The following is a 25,550-nucleotide window of genomic DNA, read 5'->3' as shown; positions in this document are numbered from 1 at the left end:
CTGCGGAAATGGAAAAATACAAAATACTCAATAAAAGAACACTTCTATGAGCATCATATTGGATAAATTGTTTACATCATATTTCCTTACAAATATTCATTCTTTATCTTACAACTAGCATAAGGGTATGTTAAGAATGCTTGTGAGATTCACAAAGTGATCATTTTTAGCGTCTCGGGCAAAAATCCTCAGCTACGGCTTACAGGTTCAACCGAACCAAGTAGTTTTGGTTCAAATCCTATATTTGTCTTTAAAAAATCCACGGAATACATAAACATTACTAATTTAGAACCCAATAACTTCAAAGAACTACAACAACAACAACAACATACCCAGTGTAATCCCACAAGTGGTATCTTGGTAGTGTAGAGTGTACGCAGACCTTACCCCTGTCTCGTGGAGGTGGAGAAAAGAACTAAAATCCCGAATGCATAAAAATCAAATCTTGGCTCTGCCTCTGCTACCACATATCTAAGAGACAGTAATCATTCTTCTAATCCCCATTTCAAGGATAAACACAGACAGCAAATTCAAACGGCCATTATAAAACCTAAAGGTCCTCATTTGTAATACTCACACTGTATAATTCAGTAGTAATTACAAAAAAGATGATAACTTTAACACAATTAACCAAAAAAATTACAGAAAAACACTACTAAATTATGGTAAAATTTAATAGGCAAATACCCAAATAACTCTCAGACCCATAAACAAAGATACACAGCATAATCAAAAATCAAATTCATAAAAGAAGAAAATAGAAAAAATAGCATAAATTACCTGTTGAAATCTCAAGCAGGTGAAAAATGAGCGATTAAAGAAACCCCAAAAGAGAAGAGACAGAACAGTAGTCCGATGATCTAGATGAAAAAATTTCTTCTTTGGTCATAATAGAAAAAATAATTTTAAAAAGATAAAATAAATAAATTAAAGCGATTTTCTTTGTTTTTTCCCCTTCTTTTATTTATTGAAAAAAAAACATATATTACTACCTTACAATATTACAAACAAAAAGCATAAGATATGGGATAGAATTGGTAGGGTAAGTAGTAAAATATGATTATTAACTTGTAAGTAGGATCAAGAGGTATTGTATTCAAGTTGTTGATATGAAAAAAAAAATCTTATTAGGAGCGTCAAGAAAAAATAGTTATGTGGCTCCAATCGGAAAGGAAATTGAAAGGAAAAAAAATATAATAGGTAAGCGCAAGATGAAAGGGTTTATGTAGCTTTTATGTCCGCATTCTTTTGAGTTAGAGTCACGATAAATTTGACGTCAATTATAAAAGAGAGAATTCACTTTAGATAGTCATATTTTTATTATGTAGCTTGTGAAGTGGCTGAAAATGGCATTTTTTGAATATATAATGCAGGTTGAGAGTAAAGTTACAGAAAAAAAGAAGAAGATGTTTAATGAAAAACTACTTTTACATTCGATTTAAAGATTACCTATTGTTTTTATTGAGAATTCTTCATTTTCTTTCGTGTGAATTTTTCAGCGACGAATTCAAAACTTGTGGAGACTTATACTCAACTGTTTCCTTTATTTCATAACTTGGTCATTGAATTTCTTCCTGAATAATACTCCCTCCGTCCCATTTTATACGTCACCTTTTTACTTTGTATTTGCATTAAGAAATGATGTAATTTTACCCTTCTACCCTTATTTAATGTTTTCTTAAGTCAACTTTAATTAACTATTCTATCAAGGGTATAATAGATAAAATATGGTAATTTATGCATAAATTTTATAAAATGACAAATATTATGGTCAAACTATTTATAGGAAGGAATGACATATAAAATGGGACGGAGGGATATACGCTCTAAAAGTAAACTTAAGAAGAAGTCTAGAGATTTTTGTGTTTGCGTGATGGCTATATATGCATTGAATGATAATTAGTTTGACAAGTATAAAATTGTGCTTTCAAAGTTCCAATTCAATATCTATCATATCCTACAGTTGCATAGTCAAACATTGTGATAAGATCTTTTAAATAATAAATAAATAAATAATAATAATTACGTCTCAATGTCAAACAAGTTAACCCTAATTACGTAATGTTTTATTACATATTATTGTTTATGTAATCAATCTGAGGTCAGATAGAAAATAGACATCACAATAGGTGTATCATTAGGATAAAAACTCATCAAATTATGACGACTTAAAAGTAAATAAATATTACAAGACATACTCTATTCATTTCACTTATATAACAATAACAAGAGCATAATTGTACCAAATTATTAATGAAATTTAAATATTACTAATTTCACATTTTTTATCCTTTTCTAAATGAGAAATAAATACAATAAAGTAATGACATTTATTTTTTTCCTTTTTAAAACCCACAATTTTAATTTAAGAGAAAAAAATAATAATTACCATTTCTAGCCTTTCCTTTTTTTTTTTTTTTCCCTAATAATAAAACATAAACTAATTTCCCTTTAAAATTTTGTTTTTTTCCCTTTTTCTCCCACTTTCCTATCCCTAAGCAAGTCTCCAAACAAACCAAAACAAGAAAAAACACCTCATGTCAATCCATTGACACCTACAAAATCTTGCAAAGAAATTCAGCATAAAAAGTGAATAATCAAAGAGAAGAAATTTCAAAAAAAAATTTGGACAAAATGGTGTTCAGTAGTCCAATAATTGTTGGTGTGGCTAATGTATCTGCAGATTTGTGTCAATACATAGCTTGTAACCCAGAAAGACTCAGCAGTGATGAAGTCCTTTATCTTCTTTTTTGTTTTCCATGTCAACAATTTAGGAGATTTGCTCTTTGTTTATGGACTTTTTTTTGCTTTCCTTTACCAAACCCTTATCTATCTTTTCCTTCTTTTTCATCATCTTCTTCTTCTTTGTCTTCAGATTCTGATTTGGATCTTGAAGATTCACACCCACATGCCTATTGATGCCTAGTTTGTAGTCAAAGTTATAGAGAAGTTTCAATTTTTGTCTATTTTTCCCTGTTCAGAACAAAAACATGTAATTTTGATGGTTTGATTGTTAATTTTATTGTAGTTCTTGGTTGATTGTAATGATAAAAAGGCCTTAAGGCTGATTTTGGTAGCTTTATTTGGTTGAAGATTTCAACTTTGGGTCTTTTTGTGAATACCCCACATGCAAAGTTTTAATTTTTTGTTCAGATTAATGGTTTGGGTGTTGTTTTTGTTGTAGTTCTTGGTTGGTTGTAATGGGAAAAAGTCCTTTAGGCTGATTTTGGTGTCTTTATTTGGTTAAAGATTGCAACTTTGGATCTTTTTGTGAATTCCCACATGCCAAGTTTCAGTTTTTTGTTCAGATTGATGGTTTGGTTGTTATTTTGTTGTAGTTCTTCATTGGTTATATGGGGTGGGGGTGGGGGGGGGGGGGAGGCCTTTAGTCAGATTTTGGTATCTTTAGTTGGTTAAAGATTTCAACTTTGGATCTTATTGTGAATGCTCTCATACCAAGTTTCAATTTTTGGTTCAGGTTGATTTGGATCTTGAAGATTCACATCCACATGCCAACTAATAGTTCTAAGTTTGTTTGTTTGTTTTGGATACCAAGAAAAAATAAGAATATGTATGGTTTGATTGTTAGTTTGTTGCAGTTCTTCATTGATTATACAAAAAAAAGACCTTAAGGCTAAAAATTACATTTTTGGATCTTTTTGTGAATACTCACATGCCAAGTATCAATTTTTGTTCATCTTGTTCTTCTTGGTCCTCATATTCTGATTTGTATCTTGAAGATTCACAGCCACATGCCAATTGATGCCTAATAGTAATATTTTTCATTTTCCTATCAACAAATACTTTTGATAGTCTGATTGCTATCTGCTGTGTTTATACTTTCCTTGAGCCGAGGGTCTATCAATAACAACCTCTACATGAACAAGGTAGGGGTAAGATTTTCGTATGCACTGTTCTCCCCAGAGCCCACTTGTGGGATTACAATGGATATGTTATTGTTGCTATGGATGATAGTCTGATTGTTATTCTGTTGTTTAACTTTTCCAGATTGATTTTGATATATCAATTGGTTACATATTCTATTTTTGGTTCTTTTTTGTCAGTGAGAAGATTAACTTTTGGTTGGTGAATTTGAGGATTGTGTTGTTGCTTTTGCTGCTTGAGTTCTGGTTATTAATTTTGTGGGCATATTTTTGGGAATCAATAACAATGGTTTAAATGTGGAAACACTGGAAACAATATATTTGGCTGGATTACCTCTTCTATACCGTGGATATTTGTTTAGCAACGGTGAATTAAATGTGTGTCGTAGGACCCTCTAAAAGTAAGGCATATTTGGAGAATCTAACATGGTGCGGCGATATTTTAGGAGAGTTAGAACAAAATATATTTTGAGTCATCTTATTAGGAATTATTCTGATGTCAATTTTGTCATTTTCAAGGACCACTTTGGTTGATAGTTATATTCTTGATATTATCCCTTCAATTTTCAACTCAAGCACATATTTGAGGTATCAAGGTATAACTTTCTTTGTTATCTGTAAACATGCTTTAATTGAAATTTGTATTCATAAGTTAACCCCCCCTTCTCTTCTTACTTAATTGAATTACACTTATTGAGGTACCTAATTGTCTTCACTAGTAATTTCCTCATTGCATCTTCTTTATTTTTAAGCGTTGTTTCTCTTATCAGTAGTATACTATCGTATCCTTAGTCCTGTGAAATATGTTGCTTGAATTCTTCAAAAATGTCGTTAGGTATGTGTCAAATTCTTTAAAAGTAATGCATTGTATGAGGATTCAATACGAGTGTGATGTTATATTTGGAGAATCCGAACAAACCAGCTTCACATGTTTGGTTCTTTAGTTCTTATCCATCTTTATTAGAACTTTGACATAGCAGTGTCATCAATTCTGATTGCAGACCATAGTTTGTCTGCATCACTCTGTTTTGCAGTAACTTTGATTGCCCGGACTCTTAAAAGATGTTGTCATGTGCGTGTTGGATCATTCAAAAGTAATACATTTTTTGGAGGATTCGATACAGGTGCAAGAGTCCAAGCAATGCTTTGTAGTCTTTAAATTTCTGATAAATCTGCAAATTTGTTTTACAATACTTCACACCAGCAGGAGAAATGTCATTCTCCATTGTTTTTTCATATTTCAATGCTTGTTTTTTCTTGGTTGCAGTTCTGAGATAGCATAATACATAAACAAATACTCAAATTTGACCTCAACTGGCGACAAATACTTCAATTTTAAGTATGCATATTTAAACATCTTAACTCACTTTTACTACAAAAATGATTACCTATATATTTTTAAAATTTATGTGTCACTTCAATATTGTGCGTTAAGTGTCCATATAGAAAATAAAAAGAATACCATATAATAAAGTGAACCTCCCCTAGCCTTAGGCCATAATTTGCCAAGACAATACTCCTTGACAGCAGAGAAAATCATCCACACAGCTCAATACACCTCTCCACCACCCAATTACTCCAATATTTTAATTCATAAAAAGAAAAACTTTCAAATTTTACCCTTTGAGATATCATTTTAGTATTATTATTATTTTCAATTCGATGTTTGATATTTATAATGGAGTTCGATTAAATTCAAGTTTATATCAGGAAATATCATATTGTGGGAGATATCATCTCCTCTAAGACTTTTAATTAAGTGAGAAGGTATTGCCACTTCATCGCAACTCTTATGATGATAAATTAAAGTATAATATTCAAAATACTATAAATTTGAAAACATTTCATCTTTTCCCTTTATTTTATGATTTTGTAGCCATAAAAATAAAAACTATATATTTAATTTCTTTATAATTAATGAATATCAAGTGAACCCCACAAATGAGCCAATATATCATGGCTACAGCTGTATGACATACCAAAGGCCAATCAGCCACCCTGTCAGCTAACGGGCAGCATATAAGCCTCAAAAAATCAATAGTTCCAAATAATTTGCCCAATTGATATATTTGGTTGATCGATTAAAAATAATTATAGTAATTAAATAAATAAAAAATATATACACTATTAGGTATAAATACCCAAATTTTATGTATAATGTTTTAAATATGTAATCGACATATTTTTTTTAATTATTATTTTGATGAGCGAATAATTATATATATGAAAATTTTGAAATTTTTAAGGCATATATGTAGTTGGACTAACGGTCTCTTCGGGCAGCACTGCCCGTAATATTATACACACATCATTTTGTCTATAAATTTTTGCTTTTTTCTTTCTTTCAACAATTTGTTTGTGAATTGTGCTATTTTTTCTCTCAAAAAATAGTTTAATTTCTTTAAATTTTGCAACAATGGAGGCAATGAAGATGAATGTTTTGTTGGTGGTTGTGATGATTGTGTTGGTAGCCTTGTCTGAAATTCAAAATGTAGTTGCAGCGGATGCGCCTGCTCCTGCTCCAGCCTCGGATGCTACCCTATTCATTCCTACCGTTTTTGCCTCTCTTGTAGCTCTTGCATTTGGAATTCTCTTCTGATTGAGCTAGCTTGTATGGACGTCGACTAATGAAGCGATAGTTCTTTATTGAGTCAGACTAATGAAGCGATAGTTCTTTATTGAGATAGACTATATGTGATATGTGTAGATTTATTTATTTTTGGTTATTTCAACTCAATGTGTTAGATCATTGAGATGAAGAGTTTGAGATTCATTTGATTGTATTGTTATATATTTATATCTCATTGTGATATTGTCACTTTGCACATATAAACTTATGTTGTTATACTTTATAATATGTGATTTTTACTCTTTAATTTCTCCTTTTCCATCAAACAAAAACAATATTGGAAACTTGTGGAGTGAAAATTAGTTTTTTTTTTTTCACTAATAAGAGTTGGGATGACTCATTTTACTCTAAATTAAATAAACATTATGATGTTACGTTTAAATTCTTCTCAAGGTTGTTATATATAGCAACAGCACTACATATTACAAAAAGAGGAAAAAGATGATTCAAATTCTAAGGCTTTTTGTGAGCTTTTTTTTTTTTTTTAACCGTGGTTTCCGGGCGTCGCTTTGCGAACCCGACTAGCTATACCCACCGGGTCCCGCTGTTTCAAGGCGGGTCCACCACGGTTAGTTCCACGGGGCCCTGGAGACACGGCCGGTTTGTAATGCCTCCAGTGGCCCTGCTGGGGCTCGAACCGGCGACCTGAAGGACTTTGTCCCAGGCCTTTACCAGCTGAGCTACCCCTCAGGGTTTTGTGAGCTCAAAAGATAACTACATATAAATATATATCACAAGAAGTACAATAATTATTAATCAGAAAAGGAAAACAAATAATTTGTGATAAAAAAAATTAAAATACATACAGAAGTTTTTCTATATTGTGCTTACAAATTTAATATTTTTTTTTAAAAAAATGGGACTATTATTGGGAATCAATTTGGATAGTGCTTTCTTCTACACCTCACATTTTGTCGGTGTAAGTTGTTCGAAGCATGTGGGATTGCCTCTTTTTTCTTTATCTATTTAGTTTTAGTTAGGGACTCTTTTTTTCTTTTTGTCTGAGAGTATAGTGAAATCAATTTTTACGCTCACAAAAATAAAAAATAAAATCTGCATACAATTTAATCTTTTTAAACTTCACTTGTCAAAATGTATCAAGTGTTATTATTGTAACGTAGGCGTTGGAGGGTGGAAAAGAGATAGTAAGCTTAGAAAATCTCTTATGAAATTTATTTTTCAATAAAAATAATATATTTTGATCTTATTAGTTATGAGAATTGAAAAATCATATCAAACATGCCTACATAATTCAAGTCAAAGTACATAGATACCCGATTTCAAAATCACTATTTAAGCCATGTTCATAGTGCAAACACACCCCCAAGTCCATACCCATTTCGCATGAGGTGTTTGAAGTTTTATATGTCAACATTTCAATCTTTTAACTAAAGTTCAGATATTTTTACGTGAATTTCATGCACACTTATGACTAAAGTTCAATTATTTTACTTGAACATCAATTGTAGATAACTTTTTAAATATTTTTATACTTGAAGTTACATTTTTATCAAGGCTAATTCCAAACACCAACGTAGGGGTGTGCATTCGGTTTTTCGGTTTGGTTTTATACTATTTGGTTTAGGCTTTTTGGTTTTTGGTTTTGAAGAAGTGTAACCCAATCCGAACCAAAATAAATTTGGTTTGGTTTGGTTTTTCTTTTTTTGGTTTGGTTAATCGGTTATGTCAATAGTTAAAAACATAACAAAGTTATATTTGCAATACATATATATATATATATATATATATATATATATATATATATTATTAAATTTCTTAAATATACTTTTTAATATAAATCTCAAGTAAAACGTAAAACACAATGCTTAAAAGTATATCAATTATAGATGTCCAAACATAAAAAAATAAACTAAATCATAATGAAAAATAACTAAAAAGGGATAAAAGTGGTTAACTCCAACTTAATTCTAAACATATATATATAATATAATTTGGTTTTTCGGTTTTTATTTTTCTAAATCCGAAACAAAACCAAAAAACCAAACAAAATAAATTATAAATCCATAACCAAACCAGAAGTCCAAAAAACCAATCCAAATAATGCACACCCCTACACCAACGTATCTAAACTAGTCCCAATATGAACAAACATGCAAAAATTTATAAAAAAATGTTTACATGTTAAATAGCGATGTCCAAATAACATACCCATCTTTTCATATTCTTCTATTGGGCCCAAAATAGGTAATGTCGTTGGGCCAACCCAATTGTTGGATTTTACTCAATGAAACCCTAAACCCTCTCAATAAAATCATCATATCGTACTCATAATTCACCAGCAACAATATCACAATACTTCACCAATTCCAATTCACCTTTGCCTTCTTCTTCGTGTTCTTATGTAATTTGTAGTATTTATGCATAAATTATTTTTACCAATTGCCTCTTTGAGTAGCCATATGGACAAATTTTAGTTTCATATTTTGGCTTAGTTAGGAGGCAGAAACTAAATCTTTTGATGCTTTCAATTAAGACCTTTTGAAAGAACTCTTTTTAGTTCTTCTTCATCAATTGTCCTTCAAGCATCTTTTGGACACCCACTTCTTGAAATCTTCTAAAGAAAGTTTTCAAAAAAAATAATTATGGTGTTTTTAAAATCCAAAAGGGTATTAGAATTGATTAGTAGTTTTTAGTTTTTGCCTCAAAGATTCAATCTTTGGTTCTTCATGTAAATTTTTTTTCTTAAAAAAATAAAATCCAATGAGGATGGTGTTGATAAAATCCAAAAGGGTATATGAATTGAGTGTTAGTTATTAATTTTTGCCTCAAAAGATTCAATCTTTGGATCTTTTTCACTTTGTTCTTCTTTATTAATTTTTGCCTCAAGAATTCCCTAATGAGTTATTGAAAAATTCATTAGGTTCAGACAGGGGCATATAGTAATATTTTGAGAATTAAATCTTGAGCTGAAAAGTTTAAAGATTTGTTCTTTAATGAATTTAAGTTTGAGAGGTTTGAATTGTTTCTTTCCTCTCATCTGTTCCTTTTCTATAGGTTCTTTCATACATTCAATAAATTTAAAGATTGGATCTTTATAATATTTGTTGAGTTTACATTATTGTTTTGATTTGATGAGGCAGATGATGATTTATTATTATTTCGACTGATCAAACTTTGATGATCCAAAATTCGAGCTTTTTAAAACTGATGCCTCTCATTTTTATAATTCTTTTTAGTCTTTAGGAACTAAGATTTAGTTTAACTTAATTCGATATAACTATCGAGTATAGCTTAGCCTTTATTCGGCCTAAAGCTAATTAAAGCTATATTTATATAAATATCGAGTGCTGTTAAGTATTTAATGACTCAAGCCAAGTATATATATCTTGAGGCAGATGATGAATTATAATTATTTGGACTGATCAAACTGTGATGATCCAAAATTCGAGCTTTTTAAAACTGATGCCTCCAATTGCCTTGAGGTTTTAACCTAAAAGATATTGAGAATTATACGCCTTGATAACCATCCTCTAAACCAAATGAATTGAGTGACGTACTCTAACTTGTGTTATAACAGCATTATTATATCCCTATTTTTGTGATATTACAACATCATGTCTTAGTTTTTGAAGCTAGAGACTCGGTATAGTTAATTTTCTATCTATAAACATTGAATATGATTAAATATTTAATTGACTTAGGGGAGCTTTGATCAATCTAAATTATTGTAGGGAAATAATTTAATTGGTAGGTCACTAGTCACTATTCAAATAAATATCATTTTATACTGAATTTGTTTGACTAGTTCGATCAATCCCTTTCTTTATTTCTACTGAATATTTAATAAAAATAAAATATCTACCCAACTTGGTTGAAACATCTTAATTTAAATCAGTTTATCCGTAATATTGGTTTTCTCAGTCTCCACTAATAGCAACAATTGTTTACTAGTTATATTTTATATAACTTGGACTATCAGGTATATAACTTAAATTTCGTTTAAAAAAGACAAGGCGCAAAAAACATACAAAAACACACATGAAATTCACCACAAAATTTAACATTCATGGAATAATATTGCATTTATCTTAACCATACACCAATTTCTCATAATAGAAGACTTTACTATAAGCTCTGTAGAATCTTGGAATTATATACAACATTATAATAAAAATCCTATATTTATGTACTAGAGTTTGATAGCACAAAGTTAACTGACACTTATTCTCTAGATACCGTCATTATTGCTTCTTCTTTGGAAAAAAGAAGTTTACGATCCGTGGACCAAACATTTAAAGAGCATCATAGTAACCTCCAACTGTAATGTGTGCTCTTGTTACTGGAACGCCTCTCACTGCTGAAATTGCTTCATTCAATCTTGTTGCATGTTGAACTACACGCTTGATCCTCTGCATTAATCCCACAAAACAAAACAGGTTTCTTAGATCGGGTTCACTAAATATTAGCGACAACAACAATAACATACCTAGTGATGATGTTGGAACAATTATTATAATACGATGAGAACACCTTATTAGCAAAAAAATCATGATTTCCTCGTGGGGACCTTGGGAAGTAGAGAGGTTATTTTCGATCTACCAAATATGAGTTCTAGAGAATGATAAGACTGTGTAGACCTGATTCCTTTTTATGGATCGATCACGAATAGGGAGCAGAATCGTATCGAGGGTTGGAGTTAGGGGTGTTGAAGCCCCCTTCCTGAACTAAATCTGCCTTAGGGATCGGGGTCAGGAGGTGAAGGGGATCCAAAGCTGCCCGATAGGAAGACTATTAGATTGAGTCGAAAGTCTACCAATATAAAGGTTCTAATTCGAGTGGGAGCCCAAACAAGTGAGCCAAGAAGATCTTGATTGAAAGCTCCACTATTCTAAATAGTGAGAGAATGAAATTCAATCAAATCAATCGAGAATCTCATCCTATGTTAAGTGGGCTAACCAAATAGAATAAAAGGTTTGATTCCTATCATAGCCAGAGGTGTAAGGTTCAAGTCTCTCAAGACACCTATTTGGGTTCAGGACCTTTGCTTACCCTAAAACAACTTTAAAATGCGCGATTTTATCTAAAAGCTTAAATGATTAAAAAACATTCTATAATATCAACCAAGATAATAAATTTAATTGAAAAATATGCCAAACCTTATCATCAGTAAAGATTTGGAACCTAATCTTCTGATTCTGCTTATGTTTTTGGTGATTACCAATGAATATGATGCAAATAGTAGCAGCAGCAGCAACACCAAAAGAACAAATAGCACCAATACCATTTAAACTCTTGTTCAACAAGTTCAATCCACTATTACCATTTTCTTCAATTTTCTTATCTTTTTCAACCTCAAAATCCTCTGTTTTCTCCTCAAATTGTGACAAAAGATTCTTGTTAATAGACTTTGGTGAGTCCATTTTCATGTTGTCAAATTCATTTTCCTTCATTTTCTTGAAAAAAACTTGTGCAAATTGATCATGATGTTCACCAAAGTTTGGAACTTTAAGCTCAAGAGGGACTTTAGTTATGACTTCTTTGGGAATAATAACCTTTTCTTGATCATTTGAGGTTTCTTGAAAATTTGGATCCAAAGGGACTAATTGATGTGTTGTGTCAACAAATTGAGATGATTTTGGAGATGGACAAATGAAATAATTCATGTTGAATTCATTCTTGGAATTATCAGATGAATATTTTCTTGAAAATATCATTTTTCCATCATCATCATGGATTTGAAGGAATCCATCATCAGGAAGAATCTCCCACTCTTCAAGATCCATTTTTAAGAAAAATAAATCTAAGGAAGAAAGGGGCTAGAAGAGTGAGGTGATATAGTTTTGAGATTTTGATCTTTTTTATGCTGAATTATTGGAGTAATAATAAAGAGGGGGTAGGGGGTAGGGGTGACTTTCATAAAGTGGAATTGTATGCAATAAGACAAGCCATTTGGGAAATGTCTTGATAGATTTTTTTCCCCCCTGTCTTTATCATGTAATATTACTTATCGACTAATTCAGATTTACGTTTCATAAAATTTAATAATAATAGCATTTCAGGTTTAAACAAGTTAAGATTTGTTATATGAATTCTCACGTCTTCATTATAGTTCCTCTCATATTATTATAATATAAAATTACGAAGATTTATTATGAACTGATAAATTTTACATTGACAGTCATCCTACTATCAATCATTCTTCTTTATTTGTACTTGAGACCAACAATATGATCAAACTCATATAAGTGGAGTTAAAGTATTCTATAGATTGTTTTTTCCATCTTCTAGATTTAATTTTAAAATATTTAATTAAAAATAAAAGAAACTTATTTCCAATTGTACTTATCAGAATAATGAAACAATATATAGGTGGAAGCTTATCAGCCAGACGTGTGACAAATATAGTGATGGTGCAGAAGGGCCCATGTAGAAGGAATCCTTTTTTGTTTGTCTACTGGATATTTCTTTGGATTATTAATTGAATATTTTTTTAGTATATTGATTTGATAACTTTGAATAGTTTATTGTCACTTTGGATAAAAGAAAAATACTTCTCAAATTCCTTCTATTTGATCCATTCTGATGTATACTTATTGAGTAAAAAAAGAAGTCTTAGCCAAAGAATTCATTTCTACTGTAACCCTCACTTATGGAATTTTTTGTTCCAATTAGCAAAAATCAAGAGACACTTTTATAATTTACTTTTTTTTTGTTTTAATTATGAAATTAATGAAAAGTACAGAAAAAGAAGAAAAGAAAAAGTATAGATTGCTTGTTGGAGTTCCCTTTGAATGAGAATTGATCATGACATCTTCCCTCACTATCACCACTCCCATAGGGAGTTTATTACTTTACTACGCGGTATTCGTTTTTGAAATTCGATTAATTTATTCATTTTGAAATTTGACTAATTTAAATTTATGTTGAGAAATTTTATTTTAACGATAAATATTTATTTATCAAGGGAAATTTCATATTTTGGAGAAAAATTTAAAATATCTAATTCAAAATCTACAAGTATTTATCATTTAACCTCCAACGGCAGCACTATAGGGAGTTGTATTTGAAACACTATAGAATATTTCAATTTAGGTATACATCTAGATTGGAATTTAATCTTCTAGAAAAAACAAAATTTTCTAACATTAAAGAAAATATTTAACCAAACACGTCGGTTACATATGAGTTTAATTGTTGCAAAACTAAATTCGCAAAAAGAATTCTCTCTTTATAAATAATAAATATAAACGGATGGAAGATTCAGGATTTTCACTAAGAAGATTTGAAAAAGAAAACACAATGCTTAATGCGTATATTTACGGTGTAAAATTTTTACCGCTTTTGCTATAATATAATGATATAATTATATAAGTATCGTTTACACAAAAAATAAATATTAAATCAAAAGAAATTGAAATATATACTTTTAGTTCCAATGGAAATGGAAGGGCAAAAATTAAAAGAAGTATGCACATTTAATGCCATCAAATTCAAAATGAAGTAGCAAGAATTTTTTTTTGTCACCATACAAAAAGCCATCGAAGAGTTCCAAAAGGAGATAAAATTGACGTATAATTTAACTTTTTAGTACTTCTAAAATAAAATTATGAAATGGGAAATGAATAGGTAATTAAGGGTAGACAACTAATAAACGTGGACCAAAAGGAAAAGAGAAAAACATCATTTAAAGCATGGACATTTGTCATTGTGATAGAAAAGTAAGCAGCTCATTCACGATAAGAAAATAATCTCTTATATTCACTTATTATTTGAACGGAATAAATTAATCGATCATGTAAATTTATAACTATAATAAAAAAAATCTTATTTGTGTGCCTTATGGGTGCAGGGTGAATATGTAACTACTAAATTACTCTCCCTTCATGTTCAAGTTCAAATCATATGTCAAAACATTTTCATCAAAATCCAAATATTATTACAGAAATACTTCATTTATTCACTCACAAACACACAACTCACAAGTCAAATTAATAAGAAGATGTTCCATAAGACACTTCCACCTAAGTTGGTCATACTCTTTGAAGTATCGTCATATTTGTGTTTGATCCTCCAACAATACATAACTTTTGAAGGATTTGATACACATCCGATAACATTTTTAAAGAGTCTGAACAACATAGACTTTCAGTTTTGACTTTTCTTTATTCAAAAACATGAAATAAGTATCAAACTTTAGTGGAACATTTTCATAAGAGGATTCTTGGAAGTTCTTTGATTGCCTAACCAATGTTGCATATGCACTCCAATTGCATCCAAATACATTCCACTCCTACCATGAAATCCCACAACTTTTCCTTCTGTTGTTGATGAAGTGAAATATGTTCCTAATTCCTCTCCAAAAGGCCCAAATTTCCTTCTAGTTGTGTGAAAAGTTAATGATTTTATCACTTTCAATCCCATATCCTTACTTATAGGACCATAGAATCCAGTAATACATGTTAAAACTTCATGAGGAAACTCTAATTTTACCTGCAAAAAAATTGCTACACTTGGTTATTGTCATTCAGTTAAAGAGTGAATGGTTAAAAACACTTTAAAGCTAAGTATCTAAAAATTTCGAGTTTCATACCTGAACTATCAAACTGTGCGAGTTTACTATCTGACTATCACCAACTTTTTATGAAAACATACCTCGACCATCTGTTGTTCACTTTTCCTACTTGAACGATGATGATATTTCAGGTAGGAAGAGTAAATATTTGATACTCGAGGTGTGTTTTGATAAAGAGTTGGTGATAGTTCATGTAGTAAACTCACGCGCCTGATGGTTCAGGTATGAAACTCAAAGAACTTGAATGTATTAGGTGTGTTTTTGACGGTTAACTCTGGTTAAATACGGAGATGTTAGTGTTTGTGTACCTTATTTGTGAATTTCCCAACATTTGCACCATGTTTTACTGACCAAACAGATTGTCCATTCCGTTCATACTCGATTTCGATGCAAGAAATGGCCTCTGATGTTTGTGTTAGGATTATCTGTTTGATCCCAGTGAAAACTCCATCATCCCATGGCTTTCCACCTTCTCCACCCCATGGACCAGGTCCATATGGTGCTGGATCTTTTACTATCTTTTGGACTCCCTGAAATTAAACAAAAAACATGAAAAAAGTTATCACCTTAGTATTAGTTTTTTTCATTTTCCCCCTTTTCTATGTGGGATTGACGTGTTGTTACTCACTCCGTTCCATATTATTGTTCTCTTTCCCTTTTTCGTCTGTTCCAAAAAAAATGATACATTTCTAAAGTTAGGAACTTTTTAATTTCAACATTTCAATTCTCTACTTCATGACATGCTCTTGAAGAAATGACACGATATGTTAAAGACTACAAGATTCTAAAGGTACTTTTAGCACGTTGTATCTTTAGCCACGAACGTATTAGCAAACATCAGAGCATATAACTCCATACCTCATCAGTAAGTCCTTTTCTTCCTAGTTTAAAGGACCATTGTGTACTATCATCAGCCTCAGTGACAAATGATGCTTTTGGTTTGGCAGGTTTCAGCGGAGCTGAGTGAGTTAAAGATGGGACAATTGGTGCAACTTGTTTGTTAGATTTGAGGGGAGCTGAGGAATGTAAGGATGGGACAGATGCTGCATTTGGTTTAACCGCGTTGAGGGCTGGGGCTGGAGGTAAGCACGGGGCAACTTTTCCTTCCAACACGTGAACACCGAGTGCATGAAGAAACATTCCTTTCCTCCCATGAAAGCCAACAATCATCCCATCTTTCAATTTTGTTGAGAATTGTTGTCCTTGTTCTTCTCCATAAGGTCCATGTTTGCCTTTCGTGGTATGAAAAGTTAACGAATGTATAATGTTCGGTCCCATAATCATGGTAGGTCCATAGTAGCCTGTAATGTGAGTCAAAATCTCTGATGGATAATCAAATATTATCTGAAAATGGAACAAGGATAGATGTGTATTAGAAAGAGCTAAGAACAAATAAGCCTAAATTTGATTCTAGTTGATCATAACAGGACTTATAATACCTTTTCGGTTTTGAAACTTCCAGTACCACCATTTTTACTTCCCCATATCGCTTGTCCATTTTTGTCGTAACAAGCTCTTACTGAAACGATTCCCACGTTACGTGACAAGTAAACTTGCCTAACACCATCATAGATACCATCGTCAAAGACATTCCCTCCACTTCCACCCCAGGGACAATATGTCACAACACCCTTGACAGTTTTCGATGGGACTCTTTCGATAGGGGCAGGGGCTACAGTTGCCACCTGAAACACAGTACTTAGAAAATCCATTTGATGAATAAAAAATAACTACTACATGTTTACTTACCTTTTTATTTGGTTCGATTGAGCTAGAATCGTGATCAGAACTAGATGTTTGTCTCGAAAGTACGCTGGGAGGTAAAATTTTGTTGTGATCCTCCTTGTGTCTAACTGCAACAATGAGATCAAAATTTTTACCAAGACTTCCTTGTATCATTGAGTATTCATAAGTTTCCCTCCCTTGGACAATGCTTTGATGAGAATGACCGATAGAATGGAGTTGCTGAGATTGAACTACAGAATGAGTCGGTAAAGCCTTATGTATAGGCTCTATGTATACTCCAATAGCATCGAGATACCAGCCAGATTTTCCATGAAAGCCAACAATTTTCCCCCTAGAGATTGGTAGAGTGAAATATGTTCCTTGCTCGACACCATATGGTCCATACGTCCTTTTGTTGCTTTCAAATGTAAGTGATCGAACAAAAACTGACCCCCTTTCGTACAAGCTACCATAATATCCGTGCATAGAAGTTAGAAACTCATCTGGATAGCTAAGTATTATCTGCAAGAAAAGCACAAGAAGAACATCAAATAGTCTTAAAAACAACTTTATGAAGCTCATCAATCAGGGGCGGAGCTAAGTAGGGCCAAGGGGGTTCAAATTACACTAATTATACATAGTTAAAATTATTATTTATGTATATACAGTAGATGTTGAACCCCCTTTGACTTCTTCGCGTATTTACTTTTCATATTTTAGAACCAACATAGTAAAAATCCTGGTTCCACGACTATCACCAATAGTCTCAGTAATTCAGTGAAATGGAAAGTTTCGTGAAATAAATGTGCTAAGAACATGTAGTACAAGATACAAAAGATCCCAACCTTGTCTGTTTTAGCACCTCCACCGCCACCATGCTTCTCGGAAAATACTGAGGTTCCATTTTTGTCATATTCGACCTTAATCGAATCAACTCCTGTTCCATGAGCTATTTCTAGCTGCCTTATGGTGGAATAAACTCCATCATCCCAGTGCAATCCATTTTCACCTCCCCATGGTCCGACTGAAATGGTCTGTTTCCCATGATCCTCGAAATTCTACAAAAGATGATTCACTCTCATGTTCAATCAAATCACTAATACTAATTGTTCAAAGCAATCAATAGATCAATACAATCAATCTATCAATCTTTCCACCTGTTCTAGCCTTAGTGGACAGAGTTACCTGGTTGCTGGTGACAAATATCCCATGGAATTAGTCAAGGTGCGCTCAAGCTAGCCCCAACACCACGGTTATCAAAAGAAAAAAAAAGATCAAATAAGACATATGCTTGCTTACCATATTGAAGGATGATAATTGAGGATGCCCGAGGAGGAGACTCAGATAGTTTGGTGTTTCACATGAGAGGTATATATAAGCCTGAGAAAGAACGACTTTGTTGACAAGAGTTTAGAATATATATAACGCGGAAGAAGCAAATTATAGGTTCCACTTTGGAGAGAAAGCTATGAAAAGAAAAGAACATGATTCTCCACAGTCCATATTATGCTTTTGGTACTTTTGACTATATGCCCCATTATACACATATAGGTCTAGAAATTCTCATACAGTGCAAAATGTAATCGTCCAACGACAACTTTCTAAGAGATTGGATAAAATAAAAGGGGGGAATCATATTCATATCATCAACAAAAATAGTACATTTTCTGAATATGAATCTAGCCATTTTGATAATGACATAGCATCTATAATTGATTAATAATAAATTTACAGATGCTGAGGAAATGCTTGGCCTCTCGTCCTCGCATTGAGTTGATCACTAGTGCAGTCCAAATTTTCCAAGTAGAAAGAAGGTAAAAGTGGTTCACATATATCCCTTAACTTTGCGATTTAGAGTTGATATACTCCTCATTACAAAAGTGACTCACATATACCCTTACCGTTACAGAAATGACCCTAGAAAGAAAGATATATATTCCAAGAAGCACCAAAAGTCTGCTTTTTATATTCCATTCTTTATATAAAAAATTGAACATGTGTTTCAGGCTGTATTTTGTTGATTTTGAGCCTACTGTTGTGGATGAAGCAAGGAGGATGCTTCGAAAAACTTTGCTAGGACGTTATACATGTACCTTCTTTTTTTCATGTTCAACGACTTAATCTGTGTTATTCTGCATTCGCATATTTGAATAATATCAACTGACTTCTTTTATGTGAAATGCTCCACAGTGGGCAAAGAAATCGAAGCTTCGCCTTACTAATATATACATCTCCTCAGGTATATTTGTGTACTATATATTTGAAAACTGACTTTTGAACTTCTATCTTCATGTGTAATATCCTCAATGCTAATATAGTCATTGTGTTGATGAAGTTGCAAAATTGATTTTTTTGAGTATTTCTGAGTTAGATAATGGACGTGCACATAACTGATATATTAATAGATCAATATTACTAATACAGTTGTGGAGGAGGAACGACGAAACATAAATGAAGGTACTTCCAAATTAAAATGTGTAGAGAAAGGAATGAACACATTGAAATGCTTAATTGTTGAACAATGTACACAGAGGAAGGTACTTATAAGTTATAAACAAAATGTGTAGAGAAAGTAATGAACATATTCCTTGAGGTTTGTCAACCATCTAATGTGTGTTACTAGTCAAATCATTATGTATTGCAACTGATCTTTTCTATTTAATGAATGCAGAGTCCGCTTTAAAATTGTTCGCCCTGCACTCACCCTCGATTATATGTTTCAACATGAATCACACAAGGTATATCCACATCTAATCTTATGGTAAAAGAGAAGATTCCATCAAAACAATTTAACAACATCAGAGTATCTCTTCTTTTTTTCTGAATAAAACTAAAAACAGTTAAATAATAAACGAGCAGAAAGATAACAATAACATCAGAGTGGCGCAGCGGAAGCGTGGTGGGCCCATAACCCACAGGTCCCAGGATCGAAACCTGGCTCTGATATAACATTTTTTTGTTGATTAACAACGGCCCCGGATGCAGCCTCAAGACTGATTGGAGATTTGGATCTGTCATAGACACTCGAGTGACCTTCACAAGGTCCGGATAAAGCCTCGAATAGTGTACCAGATTAATTGTGTTGTTGTGAGTCGTGATAATAACTTTAATATTGTAGAAGACTTCTTTTCACTACGAGACTGATTGGATCTGTCATAGACACTCGGGTGACCTTAACAAGGCCCTGGATGAAGCCTCGAGTAGTTTACAGATTAATTGAGTTGTTGTGAGTAGTGATAATAGCTTTAATAATGAAAAAGACTTTGTTTCATTACGAGACTGATCGAACCTATCATAGACACTCGAGTGATCTTCACAAGGCAGGGTAAAACAAAAGATTAACTCTAGACTACATTTCTTTCATCTCTCTCTTCTAATTCTCAAAGAACAGAAAGCAAAGCAAAAATAATGATTGGCAACATAAACAATTGGAGAATTTTTTTTAAGATAACAAAGAACATAAAGGAGGAAGATCCCAAAGAGATAAATCATCAATATCATGAACATTCTCCATGTATTCTTGAACACCATTCACAGCATAAAGCGATGCTGATATTTGCCTTTCCACTTTCATTCTCTCAAATTCTGTACATCCCATTTCACTTATACTCTCATCCATAATAGGAAAATCTAACAATTCTTGAGCAAATTCAAACCCCCATGACACTTGAGGTTGTGAACTACACGAACTCGAGCAACTCATCATATCAGGCTTATAAAATTCGTTGTTGGTAGCCTCAGATGAATTTAAATGAAGACACGTAGTCAGTGAGGATTCATATAGCCGATCACAACTTGTTTGAGACTGAGTCATAGTAGTCGCGATTGTTGTAGGCTTATATATGTTGTTTTCATCACAAGAATTAAGTACTTTTTCATGACTTTCTTGAATTTTCTCACTACATGTTGAAGCAAAAACAGAGTTCCCCTGTTTGTTCTGTTTTGCAATTTTCTTACTATCAATAAGATTTTTGATCCTATAAGCAAGTTGAGAATCTGCTGAAACACGAGTAGTAACAAAGTTTGTACGTGTGTTTGATCCACGAAGGAGACAAGCAGCTTGATCGTAAGCACGAGCAGCATCTTCAGCAGTTTCGAAAGTTCCAAGCCACATTCTTATTTTCTTATGTGTTGTGTCTTTAATCTCAGCTATCCATTTTCCTGAAGACCTTTGCCTTACACCAACAAACTTGTTACTATTACTATTATTGCTTCTTTTTCTTCCCTTGATGAATTTGGTTACTTTTTTCATTGAAATTTCTGTGTTTTGATGATGATGTGTTTGAAAGTTGATTTCCATTGGAAACAAACTGTTATGTAAAAAGAAGAGGCAAGTTGGAGTTTTGATGGTGTTTAGAGTTGAGAGTTGTTAAAGGTTTTGTAGAAAGTTGCCTACATGTCTTTGTTTTTGTTGTTGTTGTGGTAGCTATTTATTTACACAAAAATGAAGGTTTGAGACAGAAACGGAGCTAGAATTTTGAGTTTATGATAGGGTCTAGGTCAAAGTTGCACTGTGGTTCCGCTCCTATTTTGAGATATGAAAAAAACTATGGTAGGGAGTGCTTCTTTTATGCAGTGCAGATTTGAATTAGTCGAGCTAGTGAATATTAGATGGTTATTTAGTTTTTAAAAAGGAAGAAGAAAAACTTTGAGTTATGTATAGTTCAGAAGTTGAGTTGTCCTATTTTATGTTGTTTTATTGTGTTTGTTTGGTATTAGGTAATATAGTTCCTTTTTTCTTCTTAGAAAATTGAAGATTTATTATTTTATCTTAAAGGATGACTCATTCCTCACTATTTTATGTACTATTACTTTTCCAAAATTTGAACAATGTTTGTGACTAATTTCATTTTCAAGATTTTGGCTTTCAATCCAAAACTTCATTCAATTTTAGTTGACCTGGTTACATCCACATAACATCAACAACAACATAATCAATGTAATCCCATAAAAGTGTAAAGCAGGACCCTCAAGAATCCTGAAAAATCAATTTACAACGGTCTTACAAAATTTATCAGGTAATCATGACTATGATAAACAATTTAGGTGACAATAATCTTAATTAAATGGCATTATTAAGTTATACTGATGGAATTATTGTTGGGAAAATATTATAAACATAATATAGGGAAGATATATATATGAAAGTTCAATTGGTTTATCATAGTTGGACTTGGTAAAAGCTTACCATTATTTAAGGTCAATTAAATAATGAAAGGAAATTGCAAAGGATATGGAATTACTGCCACTTGGAGGCAAAATAGAGAGCCTCTTAAACAATCCAAATAACAAAAGGTTAAAATTGATTTAGAGAAAATTCCTTATTTTTATTATTTGGGTAGCATTATTAATTGATGCAAAGATAATGACCCAGCAATTATTTCTTTGTAATAAGTTCGAACATTTTTGTGTGTGTCAAAAAATGCCAAATTTGCACTTTTGGTTGGAATGTTAACTTTAAATTGAGAGACAAGGACAAGAAGGCTGCTAATGTGAAGAGAGGTAATTGTCTGTAAATTTTCTTACATGATTAGATCACTTATAAAATAATCACAAGTTAATCTTTATAGTTAATATCACTAATTCATAATATAGAGCTCAAATCTGACTAGCCATAGTATTATTAGAAAAGATTAATATCCTTTTCTAGTATTGTCATTCCATAGTAATAAAACTAAGCCATATTGTATTTGTCCAAACTTTAGTACTACCGTTGGTTGTATACTATATTCTTATCTAATTCATTTACTTGTTTAATGAACGAGTGCAAATGGGCTTAAACAGGACTACTTGCATAATGGGCTAACCAACACACAGTTGAAGCATCTTCATACTTGTAACATCTAAAATAAATCATAGCATACCATGTGTTTAACAAAACTCTACTGAAAACACGAATAAAGTAACTTCAAAATTTAACATTTATAACAATACCAAACATAAATCCTCCAAGAAACTAAATCCATAAGGAGTAGCAGATGCTATAGTGCCTACATGAAAACAGAAATGAGAAAATAGCATAACCAAAAAGTCTCTCGCAAAAGTTGCTCCAACATCAATCTCTTAACGATTGGCCTTGGCAACCCTTTCAATCTCGTCCTTCTTCTTAATGGCATAGCTGCAGAAACAAAGATCATCCATAGTAGTAAGCAACAAAGTTTCACACATGCAAACAGTTTTAACTATGTTAAAGTGAACATTCGGTTTTTAGCCTTTACCTATTTGAAGAACCCTTGGCAGCATTGATGAGTTCATCAGCAAGGCACTCAGCAATGGTCTTGATGTTCCTGAAAGCACTCTCACGTGCACCAGTTGTCAGCAAATAAATTGCTTGGTTAACACGACGAAGTGGAGAAATATCAACAGCTTGACGTCTGACAACACCAGCAGAACCAATACGTGTTGCATCTTCCCTTGGCCCACTAAATGATCAAAATGGGGAAGATAAGTCATCAATGAGACAGATATAGTTGGCACATAGACATATTTCATTGAAGTTGGAAAAATACTATTTGATCTGAAGTTGCAAAAGAGTATTTGAAAGATGAAATAGTGTTTAAAGTCTAAGCATCACCTGGAAAAAATTATTCACCAGAATTTTGAATATTGAAGTTCAGAATTAGCAAAAAACAACATTTTGTTGCAAATACTGAACATAGATTTATTCCAAAACAGGCACACTATTAGGCAACAAAATCCTCAAAACTAAACAAATAATCAACTTCAATGGGTAATCAACAACGTAATTTAGATACACTCAAAAGAAAATGAATTAAGGATTCATCATCTGAGCTAACCTGTTGATAACAGCATCAACAATGACTTGAATTGGGTTTTGGTCAGTCAACAAATGAATGATTTCCATTGCATGCTTAATAATGCGAACAGCCATGAGCTTCTTTCCATTGTTCCTTCCGTGCATCATGAGAGAATTGGTGAGCCTCTCAACAATTGGGCACTGAGCCTTCCTGAAACGCTTGGCCTGGTATCTACCAGCTGTGTGTGGCATGTAAACTGGGTGCTTGTTAGCAGTTGCTGTGATGTAATCCTCAACAGACATGTCATTGATCTTCACCAGAAATTGAGATCATAGTTAATGACAGATCTTACAAATTGTATTCAAGATTGCAGTCTCTGATGGAGCTTAAAGTAGTACTCAAGTATAAACGCAGAAGCTTGTTACTGACAAAATATTAAAACTTCCACTAACTACAAACTCTTGGATTCAATAGAAACTAGCAAAAACATGGTACAGAGGAAAATATTTACATGGTTGATACCAATTTTCTAAGATCAAGTTTTATTCATTTAAGTAGCTCAAGTCAAGGTCCAATGTTCACTGAGTCTTTAAAGAGGCAGTTAGCCATGAAAGTTTTGTACTTTTCACATTTGGCCATAAAATTAAATTTGTCTTTACTTTTATGACTCCAAATTACTCCTAAAAATTCAAAAACAACTCCAATTTGCATTTATGACCAATCACGACTCTAATTATCAAATAGTATCATTTAACTTAGAAAACAAACACTTACTATTTCCAAATAATCAATTTTCATAGTCAAACACCCCCTTTTGTTAAAGATATATATACCATTAGGAAACATATAGAACTTCTAGTGCTAAATGGATAAATTGACCATGAAAATACATGTAACCAGCCACTTCATGTAGAATCTAGGCTAGTGCTGCTATCAACGCATCTACCACATTAATATCTTTCTGCTTATATGTATCCTAATCCATTAGAGTAAAAAAACGAGTCTTTAACATTTCATATCATGAAAGTTAATACAAATTACAAAGCTACATCAAACAGATCAGTTTAAACTCGTAAAAGTTCATAAAAATTACAAAGCTACATCAACGAGATTAGTTTTTACTCATAGAAGTTCATAACAAAGCTACATCAACGAGATTAGTTTTTACTCATAGAAGTTCATAACAAAGCTACCCCAACCAGATTAGTTTAATTTTCGAATTTCCATTATAATCTCAGGTGCTACAAGTTGCAATTTTCATGGTATAAAAAACACAAAATGCAGTAAAATTAACTCGAATCTAGCAAAGTAATGAGCTGCTAAAAGCTATCGAATATGAAAACGATCAAAGAGATTCGGAACCTACCTCAACTCCATCATAGCTCCAGCGATTGAAAAGCATGACATCAGTGTGAACCTTATTCTCTTTGCTTGCATCGACGGCGGCGGCGGCGGCCGGGGCGGGGGCAGCAACTACACCTGCGTCCATTTCTTCTTCTACTTCTCTTGCCTGCTCTGATTCACCTGTAAAACCTAATCGTTAAACAAATACATTTTGCTTGATTTTGAGTTTCATAAACAGAGAAATATGAGCCGCCGGCTTACCTTCCGGGGAGAAGAGTCTTTCTGCTGTATGCTGCTGCTGTATTAGATAATGAGAATGATAAAACCCTAGAGCTTTTATAGTAGGGTTTCGTCAAAGAGGGTTGGGCTATTGTGTATCAGCTCGGCCCAGTAAATATTGGGCTTTTTACTTAGGCCCAAAACAGCTGAGGCCCCTACTTATTATATTTTTTGTCCACAAAACAATATATTCACTTGATTTTATCGTCGTATTTTCTTGCAAAATTCAATACTTATCTTTTGAGCGGATTGTTCCATCTTTTTCAGGGCACACTCATGGGATGTTAGTATATTGTTATTGGATTAATCATGTTCATGTATTTTTGTTCAACTTGAGGATCTTGACAAGTAAGTTGCAAGATTATATAGGCCACATCGATCCATAAATCTTGGTATAT

At 32.5% G+C, this 25,550-nt stretch overlaps 5 protein-coding genes and 4 non-coding genes across 10 annotated transcripts; 5 read left to right on the top strand and 4 right to left on the bottom strand.

The window, feature by feature from the left end:
- Nucleotides 1-6,143: 6,143 nt before the first annotated feature.
- Nucleotides 6,144-6,511, top strand: LOC125834392 (arabinogalactan protein 14-like). Its single transcript, XM_049513542.1, has one exon. The coding sequence runs from the start codon at nt 6,301-6,303 to the stop codon at nt 6,481-6,483; it is 183 nt and encodes a 60-aa protein (XP_049369499.1). The 5' UTR covers nt 6,144-6,300; the 3' UTR covers nt 6,484-6,511.
- Nucleotides 6,512-8,955: 2,444 nt separating this feature from the next.
- Nucleotides 8,956-9,073, top strand: LOC125835065 (small nucleolar RNA U19). Its single transcript, XR_007443390.1, has one exon. It is a non-coding gene; the product is annotated as a small nucleolar RNA U19 (small nucleolar RNA).
- Nucleotides 9,074-9,608: 535 nt separating this feature from the next.
- Nucleotides 9,609-9,688, top strand: LOC125835052 (small nucleolar RNA SNORD36). The gene has a single exon (XR_007443388.1). It is a non-coding gene; the product is annotated as a small nucleolar RNA SNORD36 (small nucleolar RNA).
- A 175-nt stretch (nt 9,689-9,863) lies between these two features.
- LOC125835060 (small nucleolar RNA SNORD36) lies at nt 9,864-9,943 on the top strand. The gene has a single exon (XR_007443389.1). It is a non-coding gene; the product is annotated as a small nucleolar RNA SNORD36 (small nucleolar RNA).
- A 575-nt stretch (nt 9,944-10,518) lies between these two features.
- LOC125834322 (uncharacterized) lies at nt 10,519-12,329 on the bottom strand. Its single transcript, XM_049513476.1, has 2 exons — nt 11,631-12,329; nt 10,519-10,883 (listed from the first exon to the last, which is right to left on the bottom strand). Exons 1-2 carry the CDS (start codon nt 12,255-12,257, stop codon nt 10,767-10,769), a joined length of 744 nt encoding a protein of 247 aa, XP_049369433.1. The 5' UTR covers nt 12,258-12,329; the 3' UTR covers nt 10,519-10,766.
- A 2,276-nt stretch (nt 12,330-14,605) lies between these two features.
- On the bottom strand, nt 14,606-18,175 carry LOC125834179 (jacalin-related lectin 3). 2 transcript variants are annotated; one of them, XM_049513366.1, is made up of 8 exons: nt 18,071-18,175; nt 17,617-17,829; nt 16,796-17,293; nt 16,486-16,731; nt 15,905-16,390; nt 15,675-15,710; nt 15,355-15,576; nt 14,606-14,964 (listed from the first exon to the last, which is right to left on the bottom strand). In XM_049513366.1, the coding sequence occupies exons 1-8, from the start codon at nt 18,071-18,073 to the stop codon at nt 14,668-14,670; spliced, it is 2,001 nt and encodes a 666-aa protein (XP_049369323.1). In that variant the 5' UTR covers nt 18,074-18,175; the 3' UTR covers nt 14,606-14,667. The 2 variants fall into 2 exon arrangements, with proteins under 2 accessions (XP_049369323.1, XP_049369324.1); XM_049513367.1 differs by lacking the exon at nt 15,675-15,710.
- A 1,470-nt stretch (nt 18,176-19,645) lies between these two features.
- TRNAM-CAU (transfer RNA methionine (anticodon CAU)) lies at nt 19,646-19,717 on the top strand. Its single transcript has one exon. It is a non-coding gene; the product is annotated as a tRNA-Met (tRNA).
- A 496-nt stretch (nt 19,718-20,213) lies between these two features.
- LOC125834202 (ethylene-responsive transcription factor ERN1-like) lies at nt 20,214-21,071 on the bottom strand. The gene has a single exon (XM_049513375.1). The coding sequence runs from the start codon at nt 21,069-21,071 to the stop codon at nt 20,214-20,216; it is 858 nt and encodes a 285-aa protein (XP_049369332.1).
- Nucleotides 21,072-22,669: 1,598 nt separating this feature from the next.
- LOC125833667 (40S ribosomal protein S5) lies at nt 22,670-25,219 on the bottom strand. Its single transcript, XM_049512839.1, has 5 exons — nt 25,135-25,219; nt 24,896-25,053; nt 23,569-23,840; nt 22,990-23,193; nt 22,670-22,889 (listed from the first exon to the last, which is right to left on the bottom strand). The coding sequence occupies exons 2-5, from the start codon at nt 25,016-25,018 to the stop codon at nt 22,835-22,837; spliced, it is 654 nt and encodes a 217-aa protein (XP_049368796.1). The 5' UTR covers nt 25,019-25,053; nt 25,135-25,219; the 3' UTR covers nt 22,670-22,834.
- Nucleotides 25,220-25,550: the final 331 nt, after the last annotated feature.

This window comes from Solanum verrucosum, unplaced genomic scaffold, assembly GCF_900185275.1.
Source record: "Solanum verrucosum unplaced genomic scaffold, falcon-dt-bn FXZP01000285.1, whole genome shotgun sequence".
Lineage (NCBI taxonomy): Eukaryota > Viridiplantae > Streptophyta > Magnoliopsida > Solanales > Solanaceae > Solanum > Solanum verrucosum.
The sequence above is the reverse complement of the archived record's forward strand: the minus strand, read 5'-3'. Positions and strand labels throughout refer to the sequence as shown.